The sequence below is a fragment of the Tachysurus fulvidraco genome, chromosome 3 (genome assembly GCF_022655615.1).
Source record: "Tachysurus fulvidraco isolate hzauxx_2018 chromosome 3, HZAU_PFXX_2.0, whole genome shotgun sequence".
Classification (NCBI taxonomy): Eukaryota; Metazoa; Chordata; class Actinopteri; order Siluriformes; family Bagridae; genus Tachysurus; species Tachysurus fulvidraco.
This window is the reverse complement of record NC_062520.1, coordinates 23696427-23718002: the sequence shown is the minus strand read 5'-3', so window position 1 is coordinate 23718002 and position 21576 is coordinate 23696427. Positions and strand designations below refer to the sequence as shown.

General features: G+C 35.0%; 3 protein-coding genes across 5 annotated transcripts; 2 read left to right on the top strand and 1 right to left on the bottom strand.

Moving 5' to 3' along the window:
* Positions 1-99: 99 nt before the first annotated feature.
* cnfn (cornifelin) lies at positions 100-6022 on the bottom strand. 3 transcript variants are annotated; one of them, XM_047811681.1, is made up of 5 exons: positions 5789-6022; positions 2290-2469; positions 1920-2045; positions 874-1010; positions 101-416 (listed from the first exon to the last, which is right to left on the bottom strand). In XM_047811681.1, coding segments are annotated over exons 2-5 (354 nt in total). In that variant the 5' UTR covers positions 2291-2469; positions 5789-6022; the 3' UTR covers positions 101-326. The 3 variants fall into 3 exon arrangements, with proteins under 3 accessions (XP_027003647.1, XP_047667637.1, XP_027003646.1); XM_027147846.2 differs by lacking the exon at positions 5789-6022 and having other exon boundaries at positions 100-416; positions 2381-4932; XM_027147845.2 differs by lacking the exon at positions 5789-6022 and having other exon boundaries at positions 2290-4932.
* On the top strand, positions 5126-11761 carry cxcr3.2 (chemokine (C-X-C motif) receptor 3, tandem duplicate 2). Its single transcript, XM_027148171.2, has 2 exons — positions 5126-5320; positions 6774-11761. Exons 1-2 carry the CDS (start codon positions 5291-5293, stop codon positions 7860-7862), a joined length of 1119 nt encoding a protein of 372 aa, XP_027003972.1. The 5' UTR covers positions 5126-5290; the 3' UTR covers positions 7863-11761.
* A 3100-nt stretch (positions 11762-14861) lies between these two features.
* Positions 14862-21490, top strand: LOC113642942 (C-X-C chemokine receptor type 3-like). Its single transcript, XM_027146776.2, has 3 exons — positions 14862-15219; positions 16879-17211; positions 17813-21490. Exons 1-3 carry the CDS (start codon positions 15208-15210, stop codon positions 18566-18568), a joined length of 1101 nt encoding a protein of 366 aa, XP_027002577.2. The 5' UTR covers positions 14862-15207; the 3' UTR covers positions 18569-21490.
* Positions 21491-21576: the final 86 nt, after the last annotated feature.

Here is a 21576-nt window from a genome sequence, read left to right as displayed (position 1 = left end):
AAGCAAGATGAATGTTCACAACTGGAAACTTTGCACTGTGATTAAACCACACTGACAAATGCACTTTAAAACAAATGTTTTATTAAAATGGATAGTCAAAATGAATAATAATAATAATAATAATAATAATAATAATAATAATAATAATAATAATAATAATAATAATAATGATAATAAAATGTATGTTTATTATTATATTGCCTAAAATAACATTGTACAAAGCAGTGTACAATACAGCACTCCTATATCTATAAATTAACATGTGGAAGAAGAGGTTTTGTCGTCAGGAAGCCACCAGTCATCCTATCTTTGCCTTTTTGGGTTTCTCAGCCTCTCATCTTCTGTTCTCGAGCCATCTGGCAGAGACCACATAACGGGCAGCAGGACATGATCAGCCAGTCATCACAGATGGACCCCTGTATAAACATGTACAGCCATTCACATACTGCATACAGTCTTATACTGCCTGTACTATTGTATTAACCTGTATTAGATACCATTCAAACTTGATGTGTAAAAGTAAATTTTACATTTTTAGTCAAACAAGGAAATATACATATTTCATTTATATGTGTACAAATATGCAATATGTGCTTAAAACCATTCTGTAAATTCATGACTATTTTTTGTGAAAAAAGTATAACTCTTGGGAATATTACTTGTGGTTTATTTATTTATTTATTTATTTATTTATTTATTTATTTATTTGTTTGTTTGTTTGTTTGTTTGTTTTATTCCTTCCACATAAACTATAAAGTGATCTACACTTGGAAAAAGGACAAACTAAAAATTGCAATTTCTGAAAATCTCTGCCTCATAACATTTTCAGGTTTTTTTTAAGTGAACACATCTGTTTATTACAGATAAACTTACATGGATGCGGTATTTGTCACGAATACTGGTTCGTAATGCAATCATGGCTCCAGGTAGAAAGGGTAGACAGCAGGTATCACCATGGTCCTGTGCCACCTTACAGCCAAGGATGCAGGGGATAAATGCACCACAAAGACCTGTAAAGAGTCAGACATACATTGTAGCCATTCTTGTACAGGGAATATCTAATCACCTTGAAATTCTAGTCTTACATTGTATATGACCTATCACTTCTGATTATATACAGTTTTACAATGAACTGTAAATATCACTTCATTTGAAAAATTTTCCATTTAAAAGAAGCATACTGAACATCCTTCATTTATTAAATCTGAATTAGCCATCATTTAATTCAAACATAATTTGCTAAAATTCTTGGTTACATCTACACATCTAAAATTTAAAACCAGGCAGAATTTAAACCTGATATTGTTAGGAGTTCATAATAAACAATCACACATTCCCCAGCTATTAGCAAGGACAGTATCCACAGTTCCATGAAACAGGATCTGAGTTCAGAGTAACAAAATATTGCTAACCTCACTGTTTGCCAATATTACCAGGAATACTTACTATTACCACCTATATTAATAGTAATAATTAATCTTCCGTAAGCCCTTTTTCCAAGATGGGTATGATGAATATAAAGTCTAGCAAAGGCTAGAAACTAGTCATCATGCACACACTCACATTTATACTTAGGGGCAATGTAGAGTAGCTAGTCCAACAACCATCATACCCATCACACACACACACACACACACACACACACACACACACACACACACACACACACACACACACACACACACACACACACACACACACACACACACACACACACACACACACACACACACACAATATCCTAAGCTGAAAATCAAACCAAGAACCCTGGAGTTCAGCTGAGATGGCAGCTACCCTCTGCAACACCATGTTGCCCATTAATAATTTTAATACTGTTATAAATAAAAACAACTGGTGCAAAAAAATTAATTCCTCCCTCTTTCTAATTCACACATATAGACAGACATAATCCGACTTACAGATGCCACAGTCATCACAGCAATCACAGAGGTTGGAGCTCCAGTCAGAGGACCCAGTGGAAACAGTATAACTGGTGACTGACACCTGAGGCTGTGTGTTGACCACTTCAGTTTGATATGTCATCACTGCCACAGACACGCATAAATTATAAAAATGCTCATGTATAAAATGCTACGGTACTCACTAAGCTTCAATAGTTATGATGTGATAGGTTTATTTAGAGACATACAAAATGCATAATACTTAAACCAGGGTCTACGTTATCTGACAAATGTTATATACTGTAATACCTAATCAGTTAATGAACTCTGGTGATGTACTTCAAACCTCAAAATATCTCAAATACTTTTGTTATATTAGGAAACTTACTCTTGATCCGTGTCAGGTTGTACAATAGATCTCAGTGAAGGTTGGAGCTTACAGCCAGCAGTGCAAATGGGAGGAGAAAAGAGATCCTTACCGTTTATACTAATAATGATGTCACAGTCTGGTTCGCAGTGCTAAGGCAACCTGTTACCTTGATAAGAAGTACTGGGTGGGTGTACTCACCTGCATTGTTAGAAAACAAAACACTGTTTGATTTTGGGGCGAGTTAGGTTTCTGTTTATTTTTCATGAATATAGTATATATGTGTAGAACATTTCTGGTGCTTGTGTGTGCCTATGGAGGTGGTTTTTACATTAAAGGGTGGAGAAACTCACAATTCTTGATTTATTTATTTTTTAAATTCAGATTCTGTAACCTCTGACAGACTTTTACAAACAATATTATTCGCTTTAACGTCTATGTTTATTATATATAAAGGTGTATGTTTTTGTGCATGTGTGTGTTTTTCCCTAGATGGTACATACTTATTGAAAATCTATTAGAATTTTGTTCTATTATATTATAAATCTATTGCAACACATATTTCTAACCCTAACCCTCTATTGCAAGACAAATTCATCATGAATACTGTATTTTTACCCTAACCCTAACCCTAACCACATCACACACAGCTTGCTAAAATGGGTTAAAATCATTTTTCATTATCTTTTCTGCCATTTTATTGACAGTCTGCGTGTTCTTCTCATACATGTTCTAACCAGTTCAACAGAATACACGCTAGTTTTGTCGAATGGTTTCAAAGTACAGTATATAATGAATCACAGCCTCTTAAATATGTCCAAGCAGGGCAGGTCCATGTTCTTCTTATATCAAACGTTTACTTCAGGGATAAACAGACGTGTAATTCAGGTTAAGTAAATAAGTAATGAATAAATAATTTATCTATATAATCCAACAGGCACATAACAGGAATGACCTATATAGCAACCACACTAATACACAATACACCTTTGTTTAAAGTATAAAATTAGTCACATTTGATCCTTGTATGCCTTAGGTGCAAAGAGCACATGGACAAAAGTATATGATTTGTATAAATGAGTAATAAGAAAGGCTTATCAGTGAACTGAATTTGTAGTTGTTTGACTTTATTATTTACTTACCAAGGCATGTCACCAAGTGTTCACTTAGGATATCAGGCATGTTTTTTTTTCTACTCTGAATGCAGTAATAGCATTGTAAAGTTCTGAAGCATATCTCAACACATCATTTGATAACCATAAAATGCTTTTATTCTTTTGGAGCTGTTTGAACAGTGCACTGACAGGAAGGGCTGTTTTAATGTTCAACACTGTGACCACCCCAAAAATGTAATACTATATCCACAGACAAAACATACCAGTTTAGTAGAAATAACGTTTCTGAGGAAATCATGCTGAGGATTCTGTTCTGCTCTCACATCCCATTTGCACTATGTGCTAATTTTCATGAAATCACTTTCATTTGTTTTACAAAAGAAGTAAGTTCTATATAGTAGACCGCGCACTACTGTGACTTACATGTCTTATTATGTATAGGCTTACATACATAATTTACTTTTTCTTGAGTTGAATTTTGCTCCTTGATAATGTTATAGTTATTCACCTGACAACAAAAACAATTAGACATACTGTAAATACAGCAAAACAGTAATGACTTTTGTTTAAAAAAACAACAACAGTGAATTAATATATATAGAACGGGGCATAAAAGCCTTTATTATCACCACATATACATTGCAGTACAGTGGAATTCTTTTAGTCACATACCCCAACTGGTATCCTGTAATAACAACAAAAGTACATTGTTCCTGATTAGCTTGTCCATAACTAATAAAGAAACCAGTCACTAGACTACGCGTTTAAACAGTTGTGCTAGCAGTCACTAGAACACAAGCAGAAGCACTTCTGCAACATGTTACCGCAAGAGCATGTGCTAAGATCAAAATTACACACTTCTGACTAAGTCTGCAGTTGAGATGCATCCATTTTATATTAGTAAAGCAACAGTGACACTCTGTGCTATATGAAGTCACTACAGAAATGAAATCTTGAGATTAAAAAGTTACATGGGCTGATTTCAATCAATTTGAAAATAAATCTAAAATGATTTTGAGCAGTTAAAAATATACAACCATACAGTGATTTGGAAAGACTTGCATACCAAATATGAACTGATAAGACGTGTCATTTTCCAAGCAAATACAAATCAGGAAGAAGAAAAAAGGTCACTGCTATTACCTAATGGCACAGCAGAGCTTGTGGCCAGACATGTAACCGTGCAGCTTCAGTTAAGCAATCTACTAAACCATCCTTTTTCTGTCTGCGACTTCAGCTTTTTCACTTCTCCTGTCCGCAGTTGTTTCTTGCAATTCTGAAGCCAATAGTCGTGAAACGTGCTCCAACAACCTCTTTTTACAGTTTAGAAATTCATGCAATCATTTTCTCTCTCATTTGACATTATGACTTTACCACACTGATACAACAGTCATCCTTTGTTCATTTCTCTTTCAATTTTTAACAGACGACAAATTACTGTACATTTACAAAGTAAAAAAAATCTATCTATCTATCTATCTATCTATCTATCTATCTATCTATCTATCTATCTATCTATCTATCTATCTATCTATCTATCTATCTATCTATCCGTCTGTCTGTCTATCTGTCTGTCTGTCTGTCTGTCTGTCTGTCTGTCTGTCTGTCTGTCTGTCTGTCTGTCTGTCTGTCTGTCTATCTTTATGTCTGTTTTTACATAAATACATAAATTTTTCCATATTTGGTTGTTTTGCTATAACCTTTCTCTTTATGTGTTTTTGTATCTTTTTCCCACCGATATGTGTGACAAAAGCCACTTCCCTTTGTAATGCATTTCGTAAGGATTTTGCCGTAGTCCTCACTTCCTTTTACTCTATATCACTCTTTATCTCTCTGTGCAATATGTGCTGAACAGACAGAAAGACAGCAGACATAGTGAGACACATTTGACACTTGAATGTTTAAACATGGTGGCAATAACAACTCTTGCAGACGACGTAAGTTCAATTGTAAATTGTCATTATTTTACATGAATATATTTATTTTTATTAGGGTAAATTGTAGATTGCTCGTTGGTGTTTGGATTTGTTTATTGGTATTTGTATAGTCTGTGAATTGCAAATCAAACATATTTGACTTTACCAGATTTGATTTAAAAGTTTAGTTAAAATTAAAATAAATAATGCATTATTTATAGCAAATACAGGGAACTCCCTACTCCCTGTAGTTTCAGGGAAAGCACACAGGGAGGGATATTTCTGATAAAAAATTTAAAAAAAAACCTCTAGATTTTCATCATTCCTAATAAAAATATAGGTTTAAAATATATATATATATATATAATTATTATTATTATTATTTTATTTACATTTATAGCGTTTGTCACCGAGGTATGAAGATTGTCACTATAAGTGAAACATTCCAGTATTAAAGCTACGTCACATGATCGATAATCAAATTCTTACCTCTGGTCCCAGTCCTCTGAGTACTAATGAAACTGGAGCTGGTTGTAAATATATAAGACTCTGTGTTGTGGAAGCTGTCTGAAGTAACTATCTGTTAATTATATTTTCCTGTAAAGCAGCTTTGCAACAACATCCAGATGTACAGATAGAATTAAATTGAATTGAACTAGATAAATACTGAAGGTACTTTATGAAACTGAAGAGAAACTATAAGAGTATTCCACAATAAAGAGATATTGGTTTTAAGTTTCTAACTGAAATGTCTAGCAAGTTAAGATAACAGAATTGCTAGTTCTAGTAAGCTACACCCTGATAACACTGATAGCTAAATACATTCTGAGTTCTGTTGGGTTAGAATAATCTTTTTTACTGGAATATATATTCTGGAATGAGTTTACCTTTTTTTTTTTTTTTGAACTTATGCAAATAATATAGTTTGTGTGCTAAAAGCTGTATGTTTTTTATTCTCAAGTTACCATTAAATGAGGAAAAAAAACAATCCCTAAATTTAAATATTTCTGTTTGTTATGCATAAGATTTGATGTAGGACACACTTAAAAACTAGCAATTGTCATGTTACAATATGCAGGTAATAATATCATTTCAAATCTATTGCAAATCTTACAAAAAAATATCTTAGTGGCTTAATCAGTTCTTAGTGATAATGGAAAATTTCATCTATTTCTAAAATCAGATGATATGATCTCAGGGCCAGGGATGAAAACTAGGACAAACATGACATACTGTAAAACACACCAGAAGTCACAAAAATATCCATCAGAGTTAAAATATATCAAGATATCAAAACAAACTATTAAAGATTTTCATATATCCGCTCATCAAGGCAAACAAAACGTTCACCCTGATGTTATTATAAGGCACATTAATAAGTGAGCGAGACATGTGTAAAGTATGTGGTCTACATTTTCAACTATTATATTCATGATATAAAAATAACCCTAATCTTGATGTGTTTGTGTTTTAGACTTACTCGGATTATGCGGACTATAATGAGACAGATTTCGCATCACCCTGCGAAATAGATAGGACATTGGATTTCTTTGATCTGTTTGCACCTGTAGCCTACACTGTAATCTTCATTCCGGCTGTCCTGGGAAACGTTCTAGTGCTGTTTGTAATCCGCCGCTATCGTCAGTCCCGCCACAATCCCTGCTCCTTCTCATTGACCGACACGTTCCTGCTCCACCTGGCCATCTCTGACCTTCTTCTAGCCTTTACACTGCCCTTATTTGCCACCCAGTGGATCACTGGGTGGGTGTTCACAGTAGGCATGTGTAAGTTGTCAGGTGCACTCTTTTCACTGAATATCTACTGTGGCATACTCTTCCTTGCCTGCATCAGCTTTGATCGCTACTTGGCCATAGTCCATGCCGTCCATACCAGCTGGAGGCACAATACGTGCCTGGCTCAGTTTGTCTGTGTTGTGATCTGGATCTGCTGCATCGGTCTTTCTGCCATTGATTTCCATTTCCGAAATGTTACAATGCTACCTGGCTTTACTGTTCAAGTGTGCCATGTAGAATTCAACGAAGATACTTCTGAACAATGGCAGATTGGCATGCAGCTCCTTGGCTTGTTCCTAGGCTTTGGCCTCCCACTGCTGATAATGCTCTACTGCTACTTACGCATTTTCCATGCATTGTGCTACAAAAGCACACGCAGGCAGAAGCGACGCTCTCTCAGGCTCATTATCTCCCTAGTGGCTGTATTTCTGATTTGCTGGGCACCGTTCAACATCTTCAAGATGATTGACAGCCTGTTGACACTGAAAATACTGAGCCCCAGCTGCACTCTAAACTATGTGCTTGATGTCAGCATCCTGGTGACAGAAACCATGGGACTGGCTCACACCGCCCTCAACCCACTCCTATATGGCTTTGTTGGAGTCAAGTTCCGCCGTGAGCTTTTCCAAATGTTCAAATCGGCTCTGAGTTCTTCCTGGTGCTTCAGGATGTCCAGTCGTGTGCAGAGTCATGGAATGAGTCGCAGGCCTACAGGTTCCTTCAGCTCTGTGGACAGTGAGAACACCTCTTTCTTCTCAGTTGTGGCATAAGTTAAATGATTTCTGTGGATTTCTTTTCTTGTTTCCATTTCGTTTAAAAGGAAAAAAAATTCATATTATTCGTAAGACAAACCTTATTTTCATTTTCAAAATTATTTTGCATTTTCCACATTTTTAAATAGTTTAACTTTTCATCCTTTAAACCTTTATCTTAATTAAAAAGAGATAAATATTTCATGTTTTGTGTTTTGCTGATAGTAAATAATATTGTCTTAAGCAGGAAGTGAAACTATTTCAAGACTTTCATTTGTATTTTCTCTCTTCTTGTTTACCTAAGCATGTTTCCAATAATCTCATATAGAAGCTTAGTCATCAGTTCTGTTTATAGGTTTTGTTTTATTTGAACAGGCGCTTGTACATTTCTCTGGTGCAACCGGACTTAAAACTTTACAAAAAATGCACTATATTACCATTTTGTTTTGGTTGATAGAGCCCCAAATGTTAACAGTTTTAATGAAATGGGTTTGAATTATTGGAGGCAATGGCATTTTCCATCAAAAAAAAAAAGGCTAGTGTTTTCTTGTCATAATATACATATTTTATATGTTCTATAGTATATATATATATATGTTGTATGTGATGAATATATACTATAATATATTCATCACATACTACACTCTACTGTTTATGCTTTTGTTGTTTTCCTTCTTAACTTCTTAAGTACAATATGAATTTTAAAGCTGGTGTCTGCCATTTTCTGCACAGGAAATGCATGTAGACCTATTTCTATGTTCTTCTACTTTCTGCTTTTCCTGTAAGGGGTCACCACAGCAAATCATCAGTTTCCACCTAACTCTATCTTCAGCATCCTCTACTCACGCACAAATTAACGTCCTGTCCTCTTTCAACACATCTATATATCTCCTCTTTGGTCTTCCTCTTAACCTCTTACCTGGCAGCTCCATCTCCACTATCCTTCTACCAATATAACCATCTCCCTCCTCTGTACATGTCCAAAGCATCTCAATCTAGCCCCTCTGACCTTGTCCCCAAAACAGCCAACCTGATCTGTCCCTCTGATGTGCTCAATTCTAATCCTGTCCATCCTCATCACTCCTAAAGAGAACCTCAACATCCTCATCTCTGCTACCTCCATCTCTGCCTCATGCCTTTTCCTCACTGCTCTTTTCCTCACTGCACTGACTCTAACCCATTCAGTATTGCTGCTCTCACTACTGTCTTCTACACCTTTCATTGGATTCTTGCTTCTGTCACGCAACCCTATTTGCTGACACTCTTCTTTCTCCACCAACTCCAACCCGCTTGCACTCAACCCTTCACCTCAGTCCCTGTCGCACTGAATGGTTGACCCCAAAAACTTCCACACGTTCTTGACCTCAGCCCTCTGTAACGTCACTGTTCTGTTCACCTCCCTCCCTCTCATTCAAACATATGTATGTAGACCTATTTGTATGTTTTTCTAAATGTTATTTTCTATGATATATTTTTCTAGAAGAACAAGTTTGATTAATTACTTTTGCAGCTAAGGCACACAGGAATAAGCTTTGGAGCTTTGACTTTTTTTTCCATAAAAGAAAGCATGGGCTGAATTTTATTATAAATCATGGGTTGAATTTGAATTTCTACTGTCTGCAAGTCTTTGATGAATTTAAGGTTTGAACAGTTATATTAAATAAAATAATCAGTGTTTAAACATAAAGTGTCTTAGAAAGATGTTGTGATTTTTATCCTCATTTGTAGAAATATGCTATTGTCTGTTGGTAGTAATGGAGAAATTTTTTTATAGCATGATTTGCTCTGTTTCATGGCACTAGCTATAGGCAGAGCAGGCAATTGCCTAAAGCCTCGGGCTTGGAGATGGGGCCTCCATAACAAACCTATAAACTACTTCACCAATCAAGGCTGGCAGTGTAAGATTAGGCTCTTTGTTCATTGGATATAAAATAACTGTCACTCACCTGAAGAGGAACCAGTTTATATCAATTAACAGTTAATATAGTTTTCTAATAATAAAGTCCTGCTGATTTAGTCAGTGTGTCTATGTAAGTAATTTCTAATAAAATTATAATCTTAAACTTACTAAAGTTATATTTTTAATGTAATGAGAAAAACATTGTCAAAAAATTAGTACAGTGTAGCCTAGCTAATGACATTACTTGTCTTAAACACTACCTGTTGTAGGATTGCTGATGAGGTTTTTAAAAAGAAGTGGCGAGACAGAGGAACAACAGGGCAAAGAGAGAGATGAGCAAGAGAGTAGCCTTGAGGTAGAGAATGAACAGGTCAAAATAAGTGAAAGAGAGTGATTATGAGGAAGACCAACTACAGGGCAAAGAGATTGTTCGTCCAGAGAGTATTTGTGAGAAACTCAGAAAAAAGAGTGAAGGGCCAGAGAGTAGCCATGAGGTTGAAGGAAACAGTAATGAAAGACTATAAGTCAGAGGTAATGTCAGAGAGAGTTATTTATTTTCATAAAACACATGGACGAGCCTTTACACACAGTCAGTTTTATAGAAAAATGCCTAATGGTGAAAGACAAAAGATCATGGTTGTCAGAGATAAATGATACAGACTTTTGCTACAGCTATATATATATATATGTATATACATATCTTAATTTTTTACTACATTAATTCTTTTTTCTCCTTATGTTTAACTTCTGTTCTATGTTTATATTCTGCAAAGCTGCTTTGAGACGAAGCCCATTGTAAAAAGCGCTATACAAATAAACTTGAATTGAAATGAATTGAATTGAATAGAGCTGCAAACATTTCTCTACACAAGTAATTAAGCTCATTAAAGAAGGATTAAAAGACTGGAAGAACATTCACACCATCCTGCACAGCTATGAGCATATACAGTAAGCACTATGCAGAAGTGAAAGAGTTAGAGTTACGGTTTAAAGTTGGTTAAACCATAGAACAACAGATGACCATTTTGGTGGTAGAAAGACAAAGGTGGCGAAATGTTCTCACAAGGCTGTTAGCAATTATATGATTCCTCTCACTGAGAGGAATTTTGAATTTGAGGATCCAGTGACAAACTCCATGTTTCTGATAATGGTTATTTCCTAAAGGAAGTGGCTTCTTCTGGCAAAATTTGATCCAGTCATGCAGGAGCACTTGACTAAAATCTTTGATTTGCTCTATTGTGTGGTGTGGCATTCTGACACTTGTCAACCACGTCAATCAGCTGTTCCAGTAATCCTCTATGCAACTGCATGTTGCTACAACCCGGATTACTTCCACCTACAGAATAGGGCCTCTGACTTTATTGCAGCACAAGCAAATGCAAAAGTGAGGAAATGAACACTGAGGCAGTTCTCAAACTGAAGAGACCATGTAAAACCAGGAAGCAGCTCTCTTATGAGGCTGCTGATAAGCCTCTGATTGAGGCACTACGAAACCTGGAAGTGACATTTTTTAACACAGTTGTGGATGTAGCACTTCGTTTCCTTGAGGAGAGTTTTCAGACCATGGAAAATATCAGATCCACGTTTGGTATCATTTTGAATTTTAATGATGTTGCAACCATGTCAAGAAGTACAGTGAGGAAACACTGTGAAGACATTGAGAAAACACTCAGCAAGGAAGGACATGCAGATATCCCAGGAATAGAAACGGCAGAAGAAATCCTTAACCTTCAACCATTACCATTAAAAAACACAGCCATGGAGCTTCTGAGATTTCTTCAGAAGCAACTGCAGCAGATACTGTATGTCTAAATCTCTGGATTGCACTCAGAATTGTGATTACTGTACCTTACCAGTAACTGTAGCTACTGCCGAGAGAAGTTTCTCAAAACTGAAGCTTGTAAAAAATTACCTGGCCATAGCCAAGAAAGAAGAAGAATTGGTACAGATGACCTTTCATATATTTTGTCTTGTCATTGTTGATCATACAGTATTTAAAATTTTGAAATTCCATGTATTTCAAGTACTTTTTATTTATTTTGAAAGGTGGAGGGAAGGAGGCCTCCAAATGTCTAGAATCGGCCCTGATGCACAGTGTGTATTACAGATTTACAACACAATTCTAATCTGACATTTAACACTCTAAATTCCTAAACCACAATTTAATGCAATTATTTACACACTTTTGGTGTCAACGACCATCACGGGATAAACAGCGCACGACCGCTTTAAAAAAAGTCTTATCTCGCACATTCACACCAGTGAGAAAAAGGGCAGGTTTGTCTTTCTGTACCCGAGTTAAATTATGATATGAGGCACGTGCTGTTCACTAAACCATTCTATACACTATTGGCACCGCAGTTAAACATTTCTTAAGCCCGGGGTTAAATGCAAGGTTTAGGACGATGACAACCTTTGGTAAGGCGCGGTGTCTAAAGTCCAAAATAACAGGAATCTTTCTAGTCTGTCTACTGGATGGCCATCTTGACAGTGCTCTTAGGTGGTTAAATAACTCCAGTCTACCTGAATTGGGGAAGACCTATATACCAGAACAAGATCAATATAAACATTCAAACTTGGATTTGAAATGGCTGTAAAGTGGAGTAACCACTTTTATGTGGACATTGGATCAAAAAACAAGGAAACACAAACATTTTTAAGGTTGCTATATGCATGCATATTTTTCCATAACACACATATTTATAAATGCCTGTTAGAATCTGTAGAAACTCGGTTTCTGACCTTCAACAAGGACAAACCAAAGAATACCACCCTCCCAAAGATGGTATTCCAAATTGGAAAACACTTTAGTTCAACATATAATGTTTAGACAACATAGAGGTTTTGAAATAAGTACAAACATCATAAATAAATATATACACTCATGATGTTATCTGGTTAGCTTATTCCTAACAAAACTCTTTCTTTGTTTTGTCATAGAAATTGGCTTTTTATTTTTGGAGGAAATAACAGAATATAGCTAAAATATTGACCTTTATTCACTGCCCCAGTCACATTAAGTAGCAAGATATATCTACTCATATTATTCTGTCAATTTATGTATAAAGAATTATTTAATGTGTTACAAGAGTCAAATATTTTTATATTTTGTATTATATATATATAATACAAAATATAAAAATGTAACACATTAAATAATTGCCTATAATATATATATATATATATATATATATATATATATATATATATATATATATATATATATATATATATATATTTTTTTTTTTTTTTTTTTTTTTTTTTTTATTATTTGGGAAAAGAAGAAGAAAGTACATTAATTCTCTTTTTTTTAAATCAGCAAGCAATTGTGCAGAAGTTGAATCTTTTGTTTTTAAAAACTAAACAAAATAAAAACAATAATGTCCATCAGAAAAGTTAACATTTTTATAAGGAATACTATTTAATAATTGTAATATGGTGTAGGGGGGCACGGTGGCTTAGTGGTTAGCACGTTTGCCTCACACCTCCAGTGTTGGGGGTTCGATTCCCTCCTCCGCCTTGTGTGTGGAGTTTGCATGTTGATGAGTGAGTGAGAGAGTGAGTAACATGGTGTATATAATTGTAGGTATATATGATATTTCAGTGTTTCACTAATGTTACCACTAGATGGTGCTACTGTAGATTTACTACAAAAAATCACTCTGTGTGTTGTACAGAGATACCGAATATAAAGTAGAGCAATTTAAAAGGTATATTGTTCATTGAAGACTAAATATGTAATTAACAGTTTAACTAGCTGTATGGAGTTAATGTCTGTAAAGTAACATACACAGTTTATTTTTACGAGCACTTACAAACTACGAGGATGTATTTATGTGTAGTTGTGTATGAATATATCATCAAATTTTGCAGCATTTTTTTCTATAGACTGGAGAGTGTGTATTGACAAAGATGACAGAGTATAGGGTTGTAATAAATTTAAAACAAACCCTTTTAATGTCTAACCATATATAGCTGTTGCAGTACACAGTGAAACGAGACAGTTTCTCGTGGTGCTACATAAAACAAAGACAGAAACTAAGGACTTAGTAAGTTAATCCTAGATACATAAAATGCACCTGTGTAACCTGGTGTACACAGTGCAAGACAAGACAAACAAGACAGATCAGTAAAAAAAGACAATGCAAACAAAAAAATACAAGACATTACACAAAAGCAGCGCCAACCAGTGTAAATACTGTATGTTAGATATTGCATGTGCAGCATATGCAAAGAGCAGAAACAGTGTGTAAAAACATCATGTATACACTTTGATATGGTGGTGCAGTAGACATGGATATACATTGGAAGAGTGTGTATTTGATTTAGGTCATTGCAGTCCATAGAGTTGAGGTTTTAAAGATTCATTGTGTGACTCTTTCACAAAGTTACAACATTACACCAGTAGATTGCGCCTGTGAGCGTCATTTTAGGTTATATGGGTAAGTTATTAGTGCTTCATTCATCCAATACATGCACTTAAAAACGCCAAGTTTCCAAGAGACACTTTTTGTATTATGGTTTATTAACGTCTATATATAATTATATATGGTTTGTCTATTCCACAAAAAGGTCTGATGGCCAATGGCAGCTACTTCCTGCTGCCAGCTGCCGATTTTTCGCTGAACCCCTGCTGTGAATTTATTTTAAAGAAAAACTTTTTTAATTATGTATTTTGAAAGGGAAAACATTTGTATATATGCATATAAAATACAATGGTAAGAAAATCTTTAAAATACCTATCAGTCATTTTTACACATAAATGTATAGTGGTTTTATGATTGTGGTACGAATAACAACAAGACATAAAACTTGTCTTGTTGCTACGTACTACTTTGCGACACACTATACGGCTTCCTCTTCAGGTTGAAAGGGTGGCGGAAGCAGTCACGTGTTTTACACGGGCGGGGATTTAATTGAAAGTAGAATAAGATTAAGTTCAAGAAAGTTAAAAAAACAACACCGATTCATTCATATCCCACTCCTTAACCATATAAGCAGTGTTATTCACGTCAGATGTCAGTGATCATGAAAGCTATAGCTGATAACTGTGTGTGTTTTAAGATATAACTTACTGTCCAAACAAGAGAGCTGTCACTTGACGCTCAAACCTGTCTGTGGCAAAGAAACACTTTCTTCCTTATATAAATACAAACACATTTTAATATAAGTCTAATATTCATCTTGGATTTTTATCTTATTCTTATTATCTGATCTGTATTATATTTCTTGTGTTGTGTTTAAAGCTACTTTGAGGCAATGTATATTGTTAAACATTGTGTACGACTCGAGGAAACGTCATCGGCTTCGCGCATGCGCACTAAAGGGAAATTCTCTAGGAACGGTGTAAAAACAACAGGGACTGTAATGGACATTGATCCTGTTTCCTTGGCATGTATTCGAAGTGAAAGTACAGGCGAGTGAAGGAAAGTATGCAAAGAAGAGTGAGAGAGAAACTGAAACATGGATGAAGGGGTGAGTTGCCTCCTCTTCCTCTATACACACTTATTAAAGATACATCTGTTTATGTTTCTTTCACACACACACACACACACACACACACACACACACACACACACACACTTATTAAAGATACATCTGTTTTGTTTCTTACACACACACACACACACACACACACACACACACACACACACACACACTCTTATTAAAGATGCGTCTGTTCATGTTTGTTACTCACACACTTGATTTTCTCTATTGATTTAAGACTTCAAGGTGACACTTTTAATTGTTCCACGTAATGTTATTTGAAACAAAAGAGAGTAAAAGTGTAAACGTTTCAAGTTCAATGTTTACAATGTTATACAATAGCACTGAACTAGTGGTAGTAATAGTGGCACATTTCGTATCAATGACAGCAAATCAAAGCAAGTAATAAGTAAAAAGGCAAATTAAAATTAAAAGGGTTGATTATGAATCTTCTGTTGTAAGTAAATGTAGAACAGTTGGTAAATATGTAAAAATGTTGTTTATTTGTTTGGGATCTACTGAAATATAAAGGTGAAATAATCCACCTTGAATGACGTACATACAACTATTTATAATTGATGTATAATTTATAGTTGATTCCGATTTAAGATGATCTTTTAAAAGTCTTATGACTAAGTTTTGCTTTCTGTTCATCTAAAAGCCTTGTTTACATTTACTGGTTTCCTTACATGTCATATGACTACCTGCTGATGAAATCCTCAGCAGGTAGTCATATGACATGCAAGGAAACCAGAAAATGTATATGACTACCTGCTGATGAAATCCCCAGCCGGTAGTCATATGACATGCAAGGGAACCAGTAAATGTATATGACTACCTGCTGATGAAATCCCCAGCAGGTAGTCATATGACATGCAAGGAAACCAGTAAATGTATATGACTACCTGCTGATGAAATCCCCAGCAGGTAGTCATATGACATGCAAGGAAACCAGGCCAGATCAAGTCACCAATAGTTAATATCATTCATGTTGATGCATGTCACCAGCTCTCATATGTCAATGAACACTCGATTCTAGTTACTGTTGTGTTTGACATGTTGTAATTTGGTAAGCTGAGCCTAAATAAATAAATAATATGTCACTACATGTTTGAGAACCAACATATTTCTCCTATTGGACATCATTGTGACTACATTATCACATTATCCCCTGTGTCATCAGTGTCAAACAAAACCAGTTCACAGTAATAATGAAAGTAAAACAATGCAACTCTGTTTTAACAGTTCAGTATCAGAGTCTCTAAACACAACACAAATTCTGCACACTACAGACAAATTTGTAATGTGCTTAAAGAGGTCACCAGTCACTACATGAAATAGATTTAAATTTTTTTCAGGAAGTGTACTGTGAAATAAAACTATTTAATATGAAACTATATAAGCACACTTTGGGTGGATGCATTTGTTTATCTCATATTGTTTTTTCAATTGTGGTCAGCTGTTACATCCTCATACTCAGGAAGCTCTCTTTAACTAGTTGACTCAGATTGGGAAACCCAATCATGTGACATGTGACTGGTGTTAAATACTTTCACATAAACCCACACCCATCACATCACACATACTTTTCATGCAGTGCTCTTCTCTGATTACATATTGCTGTCTTTTTTATTGTTAAATATGCAGCTCGATTTGCACGGGCTGTTTGAACACAACAGCACCTTCGACTACAGCGACTATGAATACAAAGATGAATGCAACGTTAGGAGATCCGTTCTGGCTATATTCGTCCCCATTCTGTACTCTGTGGCACTGATACTTGGACTGATTGGTAATGTGCTGGTGCTGGTTGTGCTGTGGCAGAAGAGGCATAACTGGAGCATAACAGATGTTTTTGTGCTTCACCTGAGTGTGGCTGACGTGCTGCTGCTCCTCACCATGCCATTGTTGGCAGTGGATGCTGTGACAGGGTGGAGCTTCGACTCTGGACTCTGCAAGCTGACAGGAGTTCTATTTAAGGTAGGGAAGTAATCCCTTTTGTGGTTTGCATAAATGATAAACACTGGTTATTTGATATGCAGTGATATTTATAGTGCTTGATATTGATATTGTGTATGCTTTCAAATATTTTCACTATTAATACAATATCAATAGCATTTATCATTTATGCAAACCACAATGATACTCCAATTTCTGGTTCTTCATATATGTATATGAAGTTTTGAAGACATAGATAGCACGAATTAAGCCTAAATATGCCAGAAGTAATTCAATGTTGTTTGAGTTTGGTCCTGTTTAATTTCAGCAATAAGCCATATGCACTCTATCACTTATGTTCTCTCTTGCTTTCACTTCCCCCACTCCTTTACTCTGTTTTTGCATAGTTGTGGGTATATGTGAAGTGAACCAGAGACCAAAAACCAGAGAAATCTTTTTTTATTTGGAAAATCTGACCATTTTTCAGTCAGTTATACACCCTAATCAGATATTTGTACCAATACTGCATCCCAAATGTCTTAAAATGTTCATCTTCTTTGAATGTAAGTTTTAAGCAGGTAGCATCACTGTGTAAAGGTACATTGTCAAATGAAAAGATTTTTATTTCCTTCTTTCTCCATAGATTAACTTCTACTGCAGTATCTTCCTGCTGGTCTGCATCAGCTTGAATCTGTACATTTCTATAGTTCACACAACACAAATGTGCTCACACACAAGACTCTGCGTGGTGCAGCTCATCTGCCTGGCTGTTTGGATCTTTTGTCTTCTTCTCACCATTCCAGATTGGATGTACCTGTACTCAGCAAGTGACTCTGAACAAGAGGATAATACCAAGTGTTTGTATAAGTACTCATCTAAAGAATCATGTTTGGCTTCTCGTTTGCTGTTCCATGTGTTAGGTTTTTTACTTCCTGTCATAGTGCTGCTCTACGTTTTCATCCGTGTCTTGCCACATTGCAGACCAGAAATGGGTATACCGAAGCAGAGAGCCGTGCAAGTCACTTTTGTTCTAGTGTTAGTCTTTTTCATCACATGGACACCTTACAACATTGCTCTGCTAGTGGACACTTTCCGTCCTTCATCCAGAAAACCCACGGAACGTTGTGAAAATCAAACGTGGACTGCAGTGAAAAGCACAGCTGTTTTAGGTTTACTTCACTCCTGCTTGAACCCTATGATCTATTTAGGCTTTTCAGAAAAATTCAGACACTGGACTTTAACTACCATGAAATGTGGTAACTGTGCAGTGGACAGTGGGAATTATTTCCTATGGGATTCAAGAGATATTTACAGTGCTATGTCTGTCCCACAGGAGGAAAATGGAGAACTACAACCAGTGAATAATAATATACAGCAACAGAATGATCAAATGCTTTGATTTTTTTCCCAGGATGGATGAGGGGACCTTGTTGAGTAAGTCTTCAGTAGCCGAATACATGATCCTGGGGTCTCATTTAGCATAATGTAGCAAAGCATTGTTCTAGGTTTGTGTGTAATAACCTCTAGTACATGCTCATACACACAGCTAAAAGGACATATATACACACACTCACATAAACTCCTAAATGACCATATAGGGTTAAAAATTTAAAGACACTTTACAACTCATGTAATTTAATCAGCATTTTTAGTATATGATACTGATGGGAAACACATTATGGATTTTTTTGCACAAGATAAGGTTTTACATAAATGGTCACATACTTTATTTATCGCCTCATTGGTTGTTGATGCAGCAAAAATACAAATAAGAAGGTTAAGGCATGGTTTAAGAAAGTACAATGACATAGAGTTAACTATTTCAAATGTGAAGTAAAGCTAAAATAAGAAAAGCATCAAGAAAGGCATCATCTTAATCCATATTTACATTATACATTTCCTGGGTGTGACTTGTTAATTCCCATTTTTGAAGTATTGTTGAGGGGTGTGTGTGTTTGTTATACATTAACAAGGTTAGAATAATGTAATTTGAAATTTATATTTAAAATTGAAATCCTTATAAGGAGCATTACTGTCTTTACTATATGCTTATATACAATAATATATCACTTACAGGGTTATATGGGTCAAATGTAACCTGTTCTGTATGTTTTATTTTAATATAGTGTAAACTATGTAGCTATTTCTAGGATTATGTTTTGTCTATTGGTCTGTCACACGGTAATGAGTTCATGCTCTTACATTTACTTGCAAGAACCACTGAATAATAATGATTTTACTCTCTGACATCATGATTTTTTTTCCTAGAAGCTCTGCTTGTGAGCCAGGCATGTGCTTTCCCATTTACAGTCAGTGGGTTTTTCAGTATTGCGTAACGCATGTCAGTTGTTCTGGAAAAAGGGCTTTTTTTTGGGATTTCATTTGGTATGGTGTTATGTAACATGTGAAAGCTATTTTTAATGGAGTGCCCTTAAACACAGAAAGAGTTTTTGTACTTCCTGTGGGCTATATGTCCACATGAAGATGTTTAAAAGAGGAAAGAGATGCAGTTCATTAAGAAGAAATAAATGTGAAGACATGATGACGCTTTACAAATCATCCTGCTTGTAGAAACAGAAAAAAACAGCAGCTTGCAGAAATATTGTGTGTCATTTAATCAGCATTTTTAGTATGATACTGATGGGAAATGCATTATGGATTTTTTGCACAAGATAAGGTTTTACATAAGTGGTCACATACTGTATTTATCCACTCAATAGTTAAGGCATGGTTTAAGAAAGGTACAATGACAGAGTTAACTATTTCGAATGTGAAGTAAAGCTAAAATAGTTTATTCGCAGCAAATTGTCCTGCACTTTTCTCCTGCACTATAGCACAATACTTCCTTCTAAAAAGTTGTGTGTGCGCGATCTTTAAGGAAGGCATCATCCTAATCCATATTTACATCCATTTTATACAATTTTATTTTGCATGTTGTCTGTCACTTGTGTGCATCCTGCGAGCACCGGAATCAATAATTACTCCGTCCGTTATTCTGATACAATTGGGACTAATCATAACCAGTTAACCTGTGGCTCCACTTTTCTAACTCAATGGTTTCCTGCGTATGTGCTTGCTCGGGAGTGTGCATAAATCACTGCATATCCTCATGTACAAGAAAGTCTTGATAAATCATATTCAGTACATAGAAATGTGTGCACAGTGTATGCACAAATCTATGCTTATACACAGTTGATAAATGAGTCTCCATGTGCGGATATGTGTCACAAATAATAACCTTTGTGTATGTTCAAGTTTAGAATTAAATTCTAACCTTTTAGGATGTGCTGTAGCATAGTGCTCTGCAGTATCCCAGCATTTTCTGTAAACCTTTCGCTTTTTCTTTGAAAAAACTGTGGTGAAAACTAAAGTGATTTTAAAAGCACATGGTTGCCTTTTTAATTTCTGATTTTAGTTTCTTATTTTCTACATTTTTTATATATATATTTTTGTAAAGATGTACTAATAATAATAACGAAATATATATATATATATATATATATATATATATATATATATATATATATATATATATATATATATATAAAATTTTTATTTTTTTAAAGTCCAACTAAAAGGTTTATAATATGCATAACATTGTCATATGTCCTATAATTTTTTTATTTTTTTTATTTTTTTATTTATTTTCTTTTTCTGTTTGTTAGAAGAAGTGTGAAAGCTGTTTTTCATTTCCTGGGTGTGACTTGTTAATTCCCATTTTTGAAGTATTGTTGAGGGGTGTGTGTGTTTGTTATACATTAACAAGGTTAGAATAATGTAATTTGAAATTTATATTTAAAATTGAAATCCTTATAAGGAGCATTATTGTCATTACTATATGCTGATATACAATAATATATCACTTACAGGGTTATATGGGTCAAATGTAACCTGTTCTGTATGTTTTATTTTAATATAGTGTAAACTATGTATGATTTTGTTTTGTCTGTTGGTCTGTCACATGGTAATGAGTTCATGCTCTTACATTTGCTTGCAAGAACCGCTGAATAATAATGATTTTACTCTCTGACATCATGATTTTTTTTTCTAGATGCTCTGCTTGTGAGCCAGTCATGTGCTTTCCCCTTTACAGTCAGTGGGTTTTTCAGTATTGCGTAACGCATGTCAGTTGTTCTGGAAAAAGGGCTTTTTGGGGATTTTCTTTGGTATGGTGTTATGTAACATGTGAAAGCTATTTTTAATGGAGTGCCTTTAAACACAGAAAGAGTTTTTGTCCTTCCTGTGGGCTATATGTCCACATGAGGATGTTTAAAAGAGGAAAGAGATGCAGTTCATTAAGAATAAATAAATGTGAAGACATTATGGTGAATTATAGTCCTTAATTATAATGTTATAAACAAATACAAAAGTGAACTTTACTGTATACTACTGAAGTAATCATTGCAG